We start from the raw sequence: 17,428 nt of genomic DNA, 5'->3' as shown, positions 1-17,428 counted from the left end.
ATATATATATATTTCTAGACTTAAAATAAAGAGAGATGCAAGGTCAGTTATCACATTTCAGAGATCTAAGCTCACCCACCTGACAATTGCTCTTTTTTTTCCCATCTATTCTCCCAGTGGAAATCTTAGTCTAGGTCAGTAGGTCCTTGATGGAATCAGCTGCCTGTTAGAATAAAGAAACACAGGGAATGAAAAGTTTGCTTATGGAAAGTTGCAATAAAAATGCGTATATTTCTGTGCATTTGGTGATAGGTTGTTTTACATTTTTTTTCTTCATGGAAGAAAATGTCTGTCTTCTGGAAAATAGCGTTAAATTAAATTTGAACCATTCTGAAGTACTTCCAAAGACTGAGAAAGCTGAGAAATATTGTTTCTCCTTTATGGCCAGGCTGGCCTGAACCATCTTGTTTTTCTGTCAGCATACAACATACCACATAGATAGTGAGACCAGGTAAAAAAAAAAATGTGTTCATCTTCAAAAATTGGCAAGTGTGTCACACAGGTGTTCTTTCAGTGCAGAATTAATCCTAAATTAATACTAGAAGGAGTTTCTTTATTCTATTTATAAGGTCTTCTATCTTTTGGATCTTCATTTACTTTGAGAAAAAGAGGAATGCTGTGGGAAATCAGTAAGTTAGCTGATGTCCTTATTGAAAAATACAAAATCCAAAGACAGGTTAAAAACATTTGCATGTACAACTTTGAACTGTTTTAACTGTTGTGTTTTTTTTCTCTGTAACATTTCTTAAAGGCTGTTTAGAACTTTATTTTGAAATGAATGTTAGGATGCCATATAGACTCACAAATATGTAGAGATGTAAGAGGAGAATGATATAGAAATGTTATGATGAATAATTAAGCTCCAATACTACAAATTCAGGTATGCATACATAATGCCAGCATTTATTTTATTGGATATCAATCCATACTCCGTGGTGAAACAATCTACTGACATAATACTGTATTAAAGTCATTTTTACATATTAAAATAACTTCTAGCTTTGCAGCTTGCCTTAATTTGAACATAAGAAAAAGAAATTTGGGGAACAAGTATTTGTTTTTTATTTTCACTTATTTTCTAATTTCTAGGTTTCAGTGGCACTGTTTATGGTGTGGCTGGGGCAGGTGCAAATGTAAAGAAAACTTCACCTGATTTTGTTCCTGTGGTCTTTGTTCTTGTGAATTAACAGAGCACTTCAGGTGGGAATTCTCCTAATTTCTCAGTTGGAGAAGAGAGTTAGAAAGAAACAAAGAAAGAAGGTGCAGTTGCAGGTGTGCAGAAGAATGGGAATCGTTTGCGTGGTCATTATCCACAACACAATGAAATCAGTGACCTAGAAGCATGCTATTTTGATCACCACCTGGAAAGCTGATGTTGAATAGACTGTGGTATTACTTCAGATGGTTTCTTTTTCTATTTTCTTTTTTTTTTTTTCTTGTAGATGAAGGATCCCAGGGTTATGGTAACTACTTTTGTTTCTTTATTATGGGATTTATATTAGGATGATGAACGTTGGCATAGAAATCAAATATCTTATGGAATGAGTTGCATGTCAGAAGGTGGTAGGAATTATTTTGGCATTATTATGTTCTCTGCACTTCAGGAGAAATGCAAGCATAATGTTTGAAACATATTCTTTTGGCACCTTGAATGAACACTGAATTTTTACTTACACCGAAAGTCTGGTTTGAAACCTTTCTTTCCACCTTTCTTCTGTTAAAGAACTCCAATCTCTTTTAATTGTGGTCAAGTTTAATGTAGATTGTTTTTTGTCTGAGTTTTACAAAACCTGCATTTCATCACAGTGTTCCTTTGTTTTGAAATGGCTATGCTTCTTTCAGAACAAAAAGGAAGAAATTATGGAAAAACCCTAACTCAAAGACAACGTATTCAAACAAACATCTCACATGTTTTTGGAATCTTTGTACTTCAACTTGAAAAGTTTGCTTTATTTCCAAGTGTACTGGCACGTGTTCTCAAGATTATACCAGCAGAGAAGTCCTACAAAATATCTCAAAACAGTGAAGTATTCTTGAGAGATGTCCTGAAATTGGTGTTGTGGTTAAGAGTTTGAGCTTCTAATTATCCAGCCATCCATTTTCGAGTGCTGTGTTTAAAATTGGTTTCCTGGTTCACTGAAGAAACTGGGGCTGTTTAGTCTGGGGAAGGAGGAGGCTGAGAGGAGACCTTATTGCTCTCTCCAAATATCTGAAAGGTGATTGCAGCAGAGCGGGGTTGGTCTCTTCTCACTGGTGACAGTGTGAGGGGAAATGGCCTCAAGCTGTACCAGGGTAAGTTTAGGTTGGATATCAGGACAAGCTTCTTCACAGAAAGGGTTGTTAAGCACTGGAATAGGCTCCCCAGGGAGGTGGTTGAGTCACCATCCATGGATGTGTTTAAAAACCCTTTGGATGTGGTGCTCAGGGCCATGATTTAGTGGAGGGATGTTAGAGGTAGGGTAGTATGGTTAGGTTGTGTGGACTTTTGATGATCTTTAAGTTCTATACCAATCAGAGTGATTCTATGATTCCACTTTATTCTTTTAATTTAATCATTCTGAGCCTTACTGTTACTTCCAGACAGTGTTAGCAACTACAATTTTTTCTAATCATTTTAAATTATATAGTAGCCAAACTGGATGAGGAATTTTGGATATTCTCTCAGGTTCAGTAAAAGCAGAAGTGCCAAAATTGCAAATGGCATTGGGTGGACAAATGCAATATATTGGAATTTAGCTTAGTGTTTCAGTGTCTTAACTGACTTGCTGATTTGTTCAATATCGATATTGATATTAATGAAGATGTTAGGAGCATAATTTGCTGGAATTACTTTATTACTATCCAAATGGAAGAATATCTCTACAGTGTGTTAGTTGGATTTGTTTTTATTAACTTGTTAAAGATTTGTCTACAACAGGTTTATTGTTTTAATTTTATAATAAAACATGGACAAGCCTGATTTAGATACATGATTTAGCATGTAATTTGTGGGAAACAACAATGATTTTTGGATTTATTGTTGATTTCTAAAGCTAGTTTTGTATCAAACATACTGCAAACTTTTTTTTTTTCCTACTAAATGCATGTGACTAATCACACTGAGTGTAGTTTTCTTTAATAGGATGAAATACTGCCCTTACTGAATCAATGCAACATTTCCAGTGGGATGGTAAAGCTTTGATTTTGCCCATTGAGCTTTGCTGTATGTGAATTTTTGCAGAAGTGGGATCTAATGCATGGGTGTCCATCCTTTTGGCTTGCCTGGGCCACATTAAATGAAGAGAAATTGTGTTGGGTTGCCTATACATAGCTTACATTAAAAGTAATGCCTCCTATTTATTTCTATGGAAACTACAACAGATACAAAGAGCACAAGAGCACTATTTGATTGAACAAGGTCTCAGCTGCAAAATGCTACTTTCCTGCCTCCCTAGTGGTGACCCATTGTTGTCACTGCTGAAATGCATGACCCGCTGTGCTCACATCCACTGCTCAGTGTCCATAAATGCCATTGTGTGCCATTTTTTCTACATGGAGAAGTTCCGTTCCACACCTTTGTTTCATATGCTCTTCTGTGTCCAATGCTGTTTTATCATGCAGCCCCTCTGCTGCCATCAGTTGCACGGCAGCAAAATGTAATGGAATATTGGTAGGGAGGTTCAGTCTTTACTGCTATGCCTCCAACATCCACCTCTGATATCCTGAGCCAACGTAATAAAATAGGAGGCGTTACTTTTGGAGTATCTCTCTTAAAATAGACCATGTAGTTAATAATTAATTTACAAAGTAGTTTTAATTTTTAATATTTTTATTAAAATGTTAAAAAAAAAAAAAGAGAGAAATAAAAACATAAAACTAGTGGGCTATTTGACATTGTTTTTCTGACACTGATGCCTCAGTCTGGTTTGATGGTTTTTTTAACCATTTGTTTGGCCTCACAGCTTATTTTAAGATGCCAAACATGCAGCTCTGCTGTTTAAAGTTTGTTCCTCAGTTATAAAATATTTTTGTCATCATTACATAATACCATGTATTTAGTGATATGAACCAAGCTCTCCATCTCTGTCTCCATTTAGCTAATGCTTGGCTCTATTTTTTTAATACACTGCTGCCAATTCAACCACAGCTTCACAGTGAAACTCTTGTCTTCAATGTTCATAGGCTATCAGCAATTCTTTGACATATCTGCACATTATTTGGCACATCTGTACACTTAAATGGAACTTTTGTTTCAATGGGGGAAGTAAAGGATGCATTGTAACTCACCGACTTCTTGGGGTTTGTACCAGATGCTAATTCACCCAGATAAGCTACCAATTTTATACCTCCACATTTAAATTTTGATTTACAGTGCAGGACTTGCTTCTACACATGTTGGAAAGTAGCATATATATTTTGGAGTATACTACAACTTTTGACGTTATTTCATGAAAAATATTTTGCCCCATCTTGGTATTCTACCAAATAATAAGCAGTTACTCACATGTAAAACTGGTAATATTATAGATAGCCTATTCAGAGCAGGTGTGGTGTTAGATGCTCAAATACTTCCGTGTTCTTATAAACTTCAATAGTTCATCTGGTCTTTAGAGAAAGAAACTCTTCTTAAAGAAATCAAGCAAGTGGAGAGCAGTAAATTAATCAAATCTAAATATCCTTAACTGGAACCATTGCTTCAGACAGAAGAAATATTATCGGCAACAGAAGTTCTTTTCTGTTACTGTGAATAAGCCACAGTATGAAGTAGCATAGAGAGGTTAAATAAAACCAGTAAACTGGCAAAAGTAATGGAAGAAAGCACTTTTTTGACACTACTAGAAAGAAAAGGATATAGACTTTTTTTTCCTATTTTCAGTTGAATGTTTTCATACAATTTTGACTTTGGATTGTTGCAAAGATAGGGACGTTATCTAGAAATATATTCTTATTAGTATCATTGTCCCTATTTCCTTGAATGAAAGAAACTAGATGCAGCACGACTGTGATAATATTACACTATCTCTTTGGTTTGTTGAGGTAAAACAGCTTTATTATATGTGAAGCTTCAAAAGAGTATTCTCAGTATAAACAGTACATCTGGCTTTCAGAGAGTGTTCGAGCTGTCTGCTGGCTCAATCTGTAATCTGTGTTGTGCTTGTAGGCAATACTGCTGCTTGGCAAGTTCCAGTTTAGGAGAAGGTGCTGATGAGCTCTTAGTGATAATTCTGTCATAGAAATAACATAGAAAAAAAGAAACCCACACAACATCTCCTGCAGCCTCGAGTGTTTCATTAATATGGCTTTTCTAGTTTTCAGAAGCACAGATTGCTGTAGTAACTCCTTATAATGATCAATAATTTCATGCTTGTTTTGGGAGGTAGCTGGGTGCATCCAGATAATGGACCTCATAACGCTGCCTCTTTCATCTCTCTGCTCTCTTCTCAGGGCCGGGTCATGTTGGGCTTCACTTGAAAGTTGAGTATTTGGTGCCGATGTGAACTGATGCTTCGCTGTCATCACAGCGAGAGCTGTACAATGGTTTCAAAAACTTTGGCCATGGTTAGTGAAATTGGGGGCATTCATATCTGAGTGGGATAATTGTGGCCTGAGGTACTCAACCCTGATGCACGTTCTGATTTTGTGCTGTGGGGTTGTGGGAACGCCGCAGTGGTAAAGTGCAGGAGTGACACAGTTATTTGTCCTGGTGACAGAGGGCTAGATAAAGATCACTTTCTGACATGGATCTCTGTGCCTGCATTCCATAAAGCCTCGGTCACTTGTCAAAAGCTGTGTGCACGATGGTCGCTGAGCGAGAAGGGCTGCACTGAGATCCAGTCTGCCAGTCACCATTTGCTTACTTTGCAAACTGCATTGAGAATTGCCCCTAAGAAAATAGTTTACTCTTAAAATAAGGATATTCAGAATTTTATTAATCAAGCTGATATGATTGCTACCACCTTGTCTTATCTGTTGTAAGAGTTTGCTTTACTGGCGCGTTAGCTTTTGTGTAGGGCTGCATACCTTCTGTAAGATAAGCAAAAGGACTTGTAGGATTAAAGAATTGATTTTAAATGCTTGCTTGTTCCATGTGAACTAAGATATGTGATGGAGACCTCTTAAAACAATGAGAAGAATGTTCTATTAGGTGTTGTTATAGATGTAGTTGTTGAATTCTATTTCCTTGTCTAAAATGAATGGATGTAGGAAATGGTGAAGTAGAATAGTGCTATATGTCCCATTACAGTAGGAAGAAACAAATAGTTATGGGAATTCTCAGCTCTATATTTTTTGTGCTTTATGTGCATTAAAATTTTACTTTATGAGGAGTTAGCTTTGCTTTAAAAATAAGCTGGAAGGGACTGGATCAATTAGATACTTTAGAATGAATGATTCCATATTAAATTTGGAACAATTGCCAGAGGAGACCAATGGCTCATGATCACTGCTTTTGCTTGTATAATTCTTCTTTAGTGCAGGATAGCTATGTTCTGAAACTAGATAGGGAGGCTTTGTGCATTAGTTTACTGTGGAGTACATGATAATTGTCTTGATAATTCATCATCCTTGTGTCTGGTTCAAAATAATTACACTTCTGATGCTATTTTTCTTATCTTAACACATTTTGCACAGAAGACTATCTCTTAAATGCAATATGTGAAACATAAAGGGATCCTGTATTTCTTAAGTACCAAATCTCTGCTGTCTTCTGCTACTGATTTCTACTGAAAATAAAGTTGCTTTGAATTTGCTAGAAGCTGAACCCATTGTGTTAGAAATAGATGAGAATAAGAACAGTTGGCTGAAGTTTCCTCCATGGTGAACAGTTATGTTTTTCTTGGCTATTTTCAAAAAGAAAAACAAATTGTCAGTCAAATTTCCTGTTCTCTGTTTTTGGAATCTGGCATAAAACCAGTGAGAGTCTTCAATCCCTATGGCGCTTGGTTCTCCAAGAAAATATACTACCCACTCAAAAGAAAATTGTGTGGAACTTCATGCTCATTCCTGCAATTTAAAAAAAAAAAAAAAGGGGAAAAAGAAAAAGAGATTTCTTAAATTTTCTGGTCATCTAGTCGTTTGTAGTTTTGAAATTTTATTTGGAATGAACCTGGGGTAATTATGTTCATGATTGCTTTAGGGAATTTGCCTGGGTATTTTGCAATCTTTTTTTCTAGTGCTGGTGAATGTTAAAGCACTGCCCCCAAAATATCTTTAATTATGTGGTAATAATGGAGAGATGTGGCATTTATTTATTTACTTATTTTTCAAACTTGAATTTCAAATAATTGACAATCTTAAAATATCTACTCAGCAATGAAATAAGTATGGAAAGTCCTTCTGAAAATGTGAGAAATGTCTGTATGTGGAAATATTTGCAGTTATATTAATATTAGTAATAGTGCTAATGGGTGAAGTTCTTAAGAGATTACAGAAACACTTCTAGATTTCAGGCATACTTTTGCTAACTGTGAATGTGAAACTTAATAGAACTCTGTTTAAAGCATGATCTTAACTTGGACAGTAGTTCTTCTCTACTTCTCTTTCTTTTTAACAACGTACTTTCATTAATAATTAGTAACTGACCTGTACTTTCCTGTGGAGATGTGTATTGGAACACAGGGAGAATTTGGTGAGAAGTTGTTAAACAAAAAAAGACTGTAAATGAAAGATACATTTTGGTCAGTTGTAAAAATATGTAACAAATACCATACTTTCAAGCCATTTCGATAGCTTTTAGATTTTTTTTTCTTTCTGCCTCCTTCCTTTCTTCCATTACTTTCATTACTTTCCAAAAGAAGGTTGTAATAACTTGGATATTTTTTTTAGCTAACTTTTTACTTGGCAGCTCTGTGATATTAAAGCACAAGGAGAAAGACAAAGTCAGATAGCCAGCGATAGGCCTCATACGCTATGGACAGTTTCTAGTTTTCAGTTGGACTAATTGTTTGTGTTTAACCTACGCTTTGGGTTGCCACTTGCCATCTATTTCTGTTCCTACCCTGTGAAGAAATGAGAGTATGAAGCCTAGTTATTTTAGTTCTTACAGCCAATCAAAAATGAGCATCTCCTTTGAGATAGAAAGAATGCAAATTCTGAAGTAAAAGAGTTCTTGAAGTAAGACACCAGGTAGTAACTTCTCTTTATTTAGCTTCAACTTTAGATACAACTTTATTCTAATTTCCAGAAACTGTGAATTAATCCATTCTGCTATCTCATCTAGTAACGGTATTTCAGGGACATCATCAGCAAGTTAAGTTCATTGTATCATTATTCCCAACAGTTATTTAACATATATATTTATCTTTAACATTTATATTTAGTAACATATCTGTATTTATGTAACATGTACTTTATTCCCAACATCTTTGAATGCATATTGCACAGGAAACGTGATAAGATATTTGAAGGCTGTTGTTTGGCTGCAGCTAAACTTGTGTGCTGTTGTTGTGTCTTCTGTGAAGATGGAGCTTTGTAATATATACAATCAGTGGCTGTGCTGGTCTCTTGCAGCTCATGTGGGGTGCTCCACAGTGGTGAATTTGTCACACAAAACCACAGAAAAGTAACCATGTTGTGAAACTTCACCTCTTGCAGAATGATGAGGTAGATAGAGCACCAGGGCTTTGCTGGCTGTGATGCTGTTGCTTTCTTATAAGCACCGTAGGTCATTTTGTTTTTTTAATATTAAAGATTCATTTCCCACTTCTTCGTGCAGTTAGCTGGACTTGTCCCTTCCCCTCCCCTTTTGTTACTCAGCTCTGATTTATGCAATGTTTGAATTTGTAAGTGTCCTGTGGGTTCTCCGTTTTATTTGGAAATTTAGCATTTTACAACCTAAAACAAAAGCTATCAACACATTTTGTTTGAAATGCTTCATATTTATAGTTCCCTAAAATTCTCTGTTGCCTTTATCTTCCCAGTCACAAGGGAACTTGGAGGGAACACACACACATCTCTATGGCAGTGTTGAAGATTTAAAAATAGTTTTCCTCCACCAAATGCTAACAGCTGGTTGGCTTTGTTTCCAGGCTAAAGATGCATTGTATAGTATTTTCATTTTCCTGTTGTTGCCAAATGCTAATGGGTCGAGTTTTACTTTGTAAATTCTTTTGTAATACTAATTACACTTCAGCAGTGTTTCTGGGAGGCCTTTCACAACTCCAGTCAAGCACCTATTGCCCCATTTCACAGATAAATACACAGAAGGAGAAAGTGGATGAGGGGAAGTGTATTGAGTTGATTTAAATGACAGAGAAGATAATCTGCGCTGCACAAACCAAGGATTTTTTAGGCAACATGAAGATCTTGGGGCATGCAAGAGAGCAGGTGTCATAAATTGAGCTCCCACTCTACGATAAACCACTTAACTTTCTTCGGTTCCTTTAGCTGAATTAAATCAGTGCAAGTACCATGGGGAATCTACTGTTGGCATACTGAAATGATGGCCAACTGCATATTGAAATCACTGTCATCTTCATCAGTGAGTGGTGAAAAATGTCTAAACATATTTCAAGAAAGAAGGGGTTTCTGACAATGCTTTTCAGAAACATCCATTGTCACAGTGGTGTGAATGCTCATCTACAATGAGAAGTTCTGAAATGAGTAGGATGTTAGTAGCTTTTCTACTTACAACCTCCACTTTGTACTGAAGTACTCACTGATCTTACCATCTTGCAAGAAATGAATCTGCCATTTTGCTTTATTTTTAAAATAATTTCAAAATCTGTGGCAGTTATGTTAAAGCAGTATTGTTGTCATAAATAGGATTCATACTGTTTACATTTTGGCATAAATGCAGAGACAACCCAGTGCGAAACACAGAGAGACCTGGGAGTTAATAAAGTAACAGATGTCTATTGTGTTCATGTGGAAATAATTATATATTGCATTTTTAATGAAATAAAATCAACATATTGTTTTTGATTAATACAGTAGGCTTTCTGGTCATACAGGGATTAGCATCATGTGTGGTATAAACCTGAAAGTTAGTTTATCATGTATTATGTGGTGTGGTGGGGATCAGTTTCAGAAATGCCTCAAGAATACACACTAAACAGAATCCTTTTGACATTGACTGTAGTACTAGATAGATTAATTGTATTGCCATATGGACTTGAAATTACCTTGGGTATACAAAGGAAAAATCTAGATAAATGATAATTCATTTAATAGCCTGTGGTTTGTGTTTATGGAAAACAGAATTCCTCAGGACCTTCTAAAGAAAATAAGAGTGTGCCAAATGTAATTTCAGTGTTGAGTGTTCACGGATGGTAAAATTATACTTAACAGAAGTTTGTAATTATTGCAGGTAATAGCTCTAGCAGATGCAGCAGAAGAAAATCAAGCCAACATGTTCCAGGCATTCACGAAGTTGAAAAGTGCCACCCATCTTGTGATTATGCTGATCGGCCTATGGCAGAAACTCAACGCTGATCAAGTTGCTATTATGGAAGCTGCATTTTTGCCATTAGCAGAAGATACACAAGAGCTGGTAAGAATCTAAGAATCTGTAAGAATTACATGAAAATTGCTAATTTAAAGGAATTTCTCTGTGTTCATTGTTGAGGATTGTTTTGGGGTGTTTTTTTTTTAAGTGTCTAAGTAGGTTTCTGATGCAAACTACATCATTTCACAGAGAAGTTGAAAATTTGGACCAGGTAATAGAATAGTTCATGGAAAAATAACAGTTAATTCCTACTTAATAAATCCTTTCTATTAAGACAGGTAGGACTATCTCCCATAACAACTGGCTTGCGTTAGTGCTAACAATTAGATGGAACCTAACAGAATAGTTCTAATTTTTTAAAGATACTAATACAAATGCTACGTGCTATACATACATGCCTGTGTGGTTGCACACACACATTCATAGAATCATAGAATTCTTAGAGTTGGAAGGGACTTTTTAAGGTCATCTAGTCCAACTACTCTGCAGTGAAGAGAGTGTAAGCTCCACTTTAGATACTGATTCCAGTATAACAATTAAAATGAATAAGCATGTCCACGCAGTTGCATGATGTATTCAGTCTCGTAATCAATCGTTGTCCACGCTTTGTTTTTAGTGTTTTTCTGCTGGTTGTATCACTGACAAAATTTATCCAAAGAAATTACCATGCCTAGTTAACTTGCTTATTCTTCTTACCGTAGATTGTCTGACATCATGTAGATACTTTGCAAATTCTCCTCTGATGTAATAAGTGTGACTTTGTGAGATTCTGTAACAAAATTTGGAGAATTTTCTGTGTTTTAAGAAAATTCTCTTTGATATAAGGTCCCCAGCTAAATGATATTACTTCAGTGGAAGTAAGAAATATCAAAGCTTGTAAGAACTAAAGATTAATATTCAGTGAGTTTCAAATCCAGCCATCCACTGGATTCTAGGATAAAGTACTTAAACTATGCTTAAACTTAGAAGATAATCTCTATTAACACACCTCTTAACACAGTTTCTTTTAGGTATCCAAAATTTGAAGTATACTGCATAACTGTTTTTCAAAGACAAAATATAAGAAAAAATAAAAATTGTCTTAGTACACTCTAATTTTAATTATATTGCTCTGCACAGAACTTTTGCAATATGTGGTGAATTCAGACTTCAGTACATACCCAGAATACTTAGAATGGTTTGTGGCTATTTTAGAAAGTTTGTGCTGTGCTCCAAGTGAACTACAAGTGGTCTACAATTTTAGCTGGAAAAAAAAAAGTATGTTTTGGCATTTTACATGATATTGACCCGTAGGAGGCAAAACAAAACAATTTTAATGAGATTTGCTTTGGATTTTGGGCTCTTTTAAACTTGAAAACTGCTGCACAATTGAGGTGTATGTACTCGCATGAATGGTATTGAAAGATGATTCACATGAGTCTCATAAAAGCCCAAACAACCACTTTTTGCATGACCCTCTTTTATTTTGCCATCAAACATTGCATTTGACACATTTTGGTAAATCGTGGTGAAATCGTTTGCATATCTATAATATGAGATACCAGCTCAACATATCTCGATGTCATTTTAATATAGTAGTTCACAAGAACCCATGTTAAAGCTGTAAGACCCCACATAAATACTGTAAAGGTGTTCATCCCTCAGAGCAACCAGGATGAAAAATGTAAACCTGCAGTAACTGGAGGTGGAAATTGAAATGGAACCTTTACAAAGTATTGAAATACGTGCCATATTGAAGATGTTATGGAACTGCAGAACTCTGAATGTAATTTAAGGAGAAGTTGAGTTAGGCAAGGGAGGGAAGGGGAGAAATCTTATGACATAAAAATGGTTTTTATGGACAGAAGCTCCTAGCTGGCGTTCCCGTTTCCTCGCAAGCAGCTGAGTGGAACTGTAATGAAAGAAAGTACTCTAAAGGATTTTATTTACTCAAACAATTCTGTAGAATGGCTTGTTGTATTTTTATTTGGAGGAATGTTTTAGAAGATAGTTTAGGTGCAGTGTAGCTTTCCAGAATATTTTCTGCTTTGTGAACATTAAATTATGAAAGTGTTTTTTTAAATAAAAGGGAAATGTTTAGAACATACTGTTACTGTAAAAAGAAATGCTTCTCTGACCATAACATCAACATTATTCTCATACATACCATTCCATTTAGAACAGATTGCATCTTGTTTTCTTGACCTTGCAGTCACTCCAGTCTGATATTTAGCAAATAGAAAAGAGATGTTTTGAGTTCCCATTGTCAACAGTTTTTTTTAATATAAATTGTCTGTTACTACAAATGTTTTAAAAAATGTAAAATTGTGTTTTATTGTCTACAAAGATAAAGGAACAGTAATAGTACAAGTTTTCAAAATGAGGTACTTAAAATGAAGTCAGACTATTCCTTTGTATTTTAATGATGTGATCTTTAAGCTTCTGGGAATACCTCTGATTTTTCCATTCTGTTGTGTTTTCTAACAATTTAATGCATATTCTAGGAATAACTGATTTTAGGCATGATATATTTTATCTCCTGGAGTAAATTTCTAATTAACGCTTGAATAGCATTTCTTAAATTAAGCTGACTAAAAGGATTGCTCTTGTTTAGTACTGGAAATTTGTGGACATCCACTGTTTTTAGTGATTCTTTCATGAATATCATAGAATCTGGGAAGCAAAACATCAGGAATTGCATGAGATCTCTCAGCTCTCTGCTTTTGTCCAGTGAGTTAAATAAGGAGCTATTCTGTCAAGAAACTTGGGTGTAGATTTGTTCCAATGTACTTTTTCATATATTTTTTTACTATTGCAGTAGCCCACATTCAAAATATAGAAGTATATACTGCCAGTATTTCTGATCATAGTGTTGCAGTTCCATGCAAACTGTACTTTAAATAGTATACCTGTTTAGAATCCTGTGTTGGTTTCATTAGCTGTTGAAATATCTGACAGAATATGGCAGAGTTATTTTGGTGGCAGAAGAACCCATGATCAATGTAATAATATTGATGGTTTATCAGAGATTTTATTATGCATATAAAGCTGTTTGTAATATTCAGGAGTTAACTCAAAACAGGCTGTGACAGCAATTTGAATTACTAAAAGAACTGAAAATATCAAGGAACATTTTAAGGGTTGTTTTTCAGTCATTTTACTAAGCTGAGTCATCTGAATGAAAAGAGATACTTGAAAAAAATGCAGAGTTTGTGATAGATTGATAGTATGTTAACAGCAGAAAATCCTTATGGGAAGGCAGAGAATTTATTCAAGCTAATTTAGAGGTTTCAAGGGTTCACATCATACATGATAGCTTTGATAGAATGATTGCATGGTGTTTGGATTGACTGATTACTCAGTTGTCTGATCATTAAGCTATTAATACTTTCTTTTTGCTTAACACACTACAAGTGGAATACATTTCTGTTGATATTAATGTTACAATTTTAGGATTGATGGAGTGCCCTCAACAGAATAGCCATCAGTGGTAAATTCACTCAAGAATAAATGTTTTCATAGTTCTCTTGATACTACCAAATAATGCCTGAAATGCTTTTCACTTCTCAGAATCATCCCTTTGTAGTACTATTCATTATACTATAGCTAATAATAGCTATTAATTGGCTTTGAGGAAGCACGCTGCTTTTATTTACATTTGATATCGTAGCAACCAAGTAAATGTCTGTTTTCTATCTTAACTTCTTATTAAGCAGTAATTTGGAAGGAAAGAATAAATGCCTGTGAGTAAAATGCATCTATTTATGTAACTCTGTGATCTAGTTTATTAAACTAGAAGTTAAGGACTATAAATTTACTTCTATAGTGTTGATTGATAACGTAGAAAAATAAACTTTAGGCAATGATGAAAAAGAAAAGCATGAGCAGAAAAACACAAAGTGCCTTGAAGGAGTCATAGGAGTCAGTATCAAAATCATCTGTGTTTTCTTTAAGAAGATGTCCTGAATGTAAATCACCAGAAAAAGATCAGTAATTTGGAAAAGCTGGGTAGTCTGCCAGGCTTTATGCGTGATAGCAAATGGATTTCATTGTAGATTTCTTGAATAACAGAAAATTTCAGTTTGGAGAAAGAATCCTTTACTGACTGAGAATTCCCAAGATTAAAGATAAGGTTAATTCCATAATTCCAGGAGGTTTGATTCTGTCAAGACTAACAGTATCCAACCTTTTTTTTTTTTTTTTTCCATTAATGTTTATAACTGCTGGGACTTTGAGCCAATGATTACATCTTTGAGAAGAATAATTTTCCTGAACCCTAATTCTTAGAATTTCTAATAAATTGTCGCCTCTCAATAATTCTGTAATTAGAGTATAGACCAAGATAGGTCTTAATCATGGTAAGATACATCTGCAATCAATTTTTATGTCTTATTTTCTATACTTTTTCCGTCTTTTCTAATTACTTTTGAAATGCAAAGCTCCAACTATGAAACAGACAAATATTTTAAAATAGGCTGAGATATTTTAAATTATGTTGCTTGCAATGAGTACAAATTCTCATTTGATACTTTGTAAATGAACAAAAAACCCCAAACTCAACCGACCAAACCAGAATAAAAACAGCAACAACAAAACCACGAAGTGGTGGGCAGTGACAAGTAGTAATTTGAAAGCATATTTCCATGTAATTGTATCAAGATCCTTTGTTTGCCTTGAACAGACACATTTATAGCAGATATCCTTTTTCCTCCTGTTCTGTCCAGAAACAGAAGGAATGATACAGCAGGAAATACGTAGTTTTTGTGGGAAAAGCATGTGGTATTTCTTTCCTTGCTTTCCAGCTGGTAATAATAATTTACATTAAACTCTACCCATCTATCACTTAAACAAACAAACAAAAAATTAATGGACAAGTGTTTCCTTATGAAAGCAAAGCCATTTAATGCTATCATTCAAAAAGACATCTAAGCATCCAAGTCTATTAAAGGTTGGGAAAAAATGCTAGTGGGTTTTGAATGCATAATTGACAAAATAAATTGAAGGTATGTAAAGATTTTTGTTGCTAAACATAATCATTTTCATAAAAAGAAAGTCATCCTCTATCTGAAGCATAGTTTTGGCTTAGGACAGCATAAATAAGGGGAAGACGGTGTTGTAGGAATGAGATTTCACACTCTTCCTTGGCAGGGAAGGTCCTGTATGAGGGATAGAGGATAAAAAAGGTACCTGCAGTGCCTGAAGCCTGTCAATATCTTTTGCTTAGGTATGCGCATGTGATCAACTAGAGAACAAGAGAAATAAAAGCATGGCTCATATTCCAACCTTCTTCCTTTTCGAGTATTCATGTAGGAGTTCACCAGAATGCTGAGAAGACCAGTCTGTTTCACTGCTGTCAAAGGGACAGGGCTGCAGAAGAAACGAATAGGCTTAGGGTTGTAAAGCCAGTGAGTAGTGCAAATTGAAGGGTAACCATTTTTACTTTGCTTTTATTTGTGGTCCCTTAAAAACAGGGTTTCAAACTGATTGATTACCTGTGAATTCTGTGATGTTGAGAAACAAAATATTTGTGGTAAATAATTTGTGGTAAAGAATTTGAGTATTGATGTCATCTCACCACTTCTTTATGCACTACCGTAGTTCCTCTAATTTTTGGTGAGTCGTTCTCTTCATGCAGTTAATTTTGCTCAGAGAGAAAAATGTGCAAACCTAGCAACTCATTTTCCATTGCAGGCAATGTATGCCATTGAATAATGATTTTCATTTGTAGCTGAATTACAGCAGTGAATTATATGGGTAGAACAGGAAAGTGCAAATATTTTTTGGCCTTGGTCAAAAGTCATAGGATGACCAATTGAATCTTCTTGTTATCAACTGGTAAAAAAATGCATTTTTGATTCATCCAATCTGAAAGGACTCTCAAAAGAAGGTAAGGCCAGTTGTGTTTTCAAAATCTTACTTTGCCAACTTCCAGATTTTGCAAGAATGGGACATAAATGTTTGATTTTTGAAATCTGTTTTTAAAAGATTTCCTTCTGGTAAGTGCACTGTTTGGGAAAAAAAAAATAAATCTTAATGGCATAAAATTTATTTAAAGAATTGTGCAGAAACAGGTTATGGTATGCATTATGAATCATAAAATTTTAAGGACAGAAAGAATCATTGCATTCGTGTCTTATTTAATTGTATTCCCTTGTATCAAGCTCATAACAAATATTAAGGCTTGGTGTAAAGTTTACATTAAAAAATCTGACAGTTGGTTTTGAGAATTATTTTTACCTAACTTGAGCTATCAGGTTCTTTTTTCTGCAAGTATTAGATTGATAATGAAGTTTATCTTCAGTGGGCTGTCTCAGTTGCAAGCAGAAGCCTACTCAGCTATCTTGCTGTAAATTAGTTGAGGCAGAAGTGTGTTCTGCTGTGATTATTTTGCCTCCAGAATGCATATTCTCTCCTTTAAAACTAACTAGGCTATCATACAAAATACTGCAGTTGTTCCAAGAGATGTATTCTTTGTGTGATAGGATAAGCTTTTGTTATCAGACATCTTTCTCTATGAAATATTGTGATGGGGGGCTCTGAGCTTTCTCTTTATTTGGGAAGTGTTATCTGTCTACCTCAAATACAAAGAGATGCTAAAATATTTCACTGTAGTAGTAATCACTGAATATGTGTTACGTAGCAGGAGTTCAGGTCAGCTGTCATCTGAACTGTTTAATGACAAGAGTGATGCATTACCGTGGTTATAGCAGTGCTGGTCTCCAAAAAGACTTGCAACTAGATATATATGATCAGTAACTCTTTCTTTCAGGTTCTTTCTTTTAAAGAAGCTGATTGTCATGGGAGAATTTGATAAACTTGATAAACTGAAAGATCTGCAAACTCTTGCTGTGGAATAAAAAGTATTGTACTACTGTTTTAAAAACATAGCAATTTTATGTTAGTCTGAACTTAAGAAAAGAAAAAAAAAAAAAAAGAAAAGAAAGAAAAAAAGCCAGCAATGTATCGTAGCATTTTCTGAGAAAACAAAATGGGAATGCTTCCAGTAATTCTATGAAGATCTAGATT

General features: G+C 34.9%; 1 protein-coding gene across 4 annotated transcripts in view; it reads left to right on the top strand.

The window, feature by feature from the left end:
• Positions 1 to 17,428, top strand: part of BBS9 (Bardet-Biedl syndrome 9) — a 277,203-nt gene that overhangs the window by 111,098 nt on the left and 148,677 nt on the right. For all 4 annotated transcript variants that reach the window (XM_031553992.1, XM_019616668.2, XM_031553991.1 and 1 more), the window contains one exon: positions 10,286 to 10,468. In XM_031553992.1, coding sequence (XP_031409852.1) covers positions 10,286 to 10,468 — 183 coding nt within the window. The remainder of the gene's footprint in view (positions 1 to 10,285; positions 10,469 to 17,428) is intronic.

Source organism: Meleagris gallopavo, chromosome 6, assembly GCF_000146605.3.
Source record: "Meleagris gallopavo isolate NT-WF06-2002-E0010 breed Aviagen turkey brand Nicholas breeding stock chromosome 6, Turkey_5.1, whole genome shotgun sequence".
Lineage (NCBI taxonomy): Eukaryota > Metazoa > Chordata > Aves > Galliformes > Phasianidae > Meleagris > Meleagris gallopavo.
This window is presented reverse-complemented; position numbering and strand designations above follow the sequence as displayed.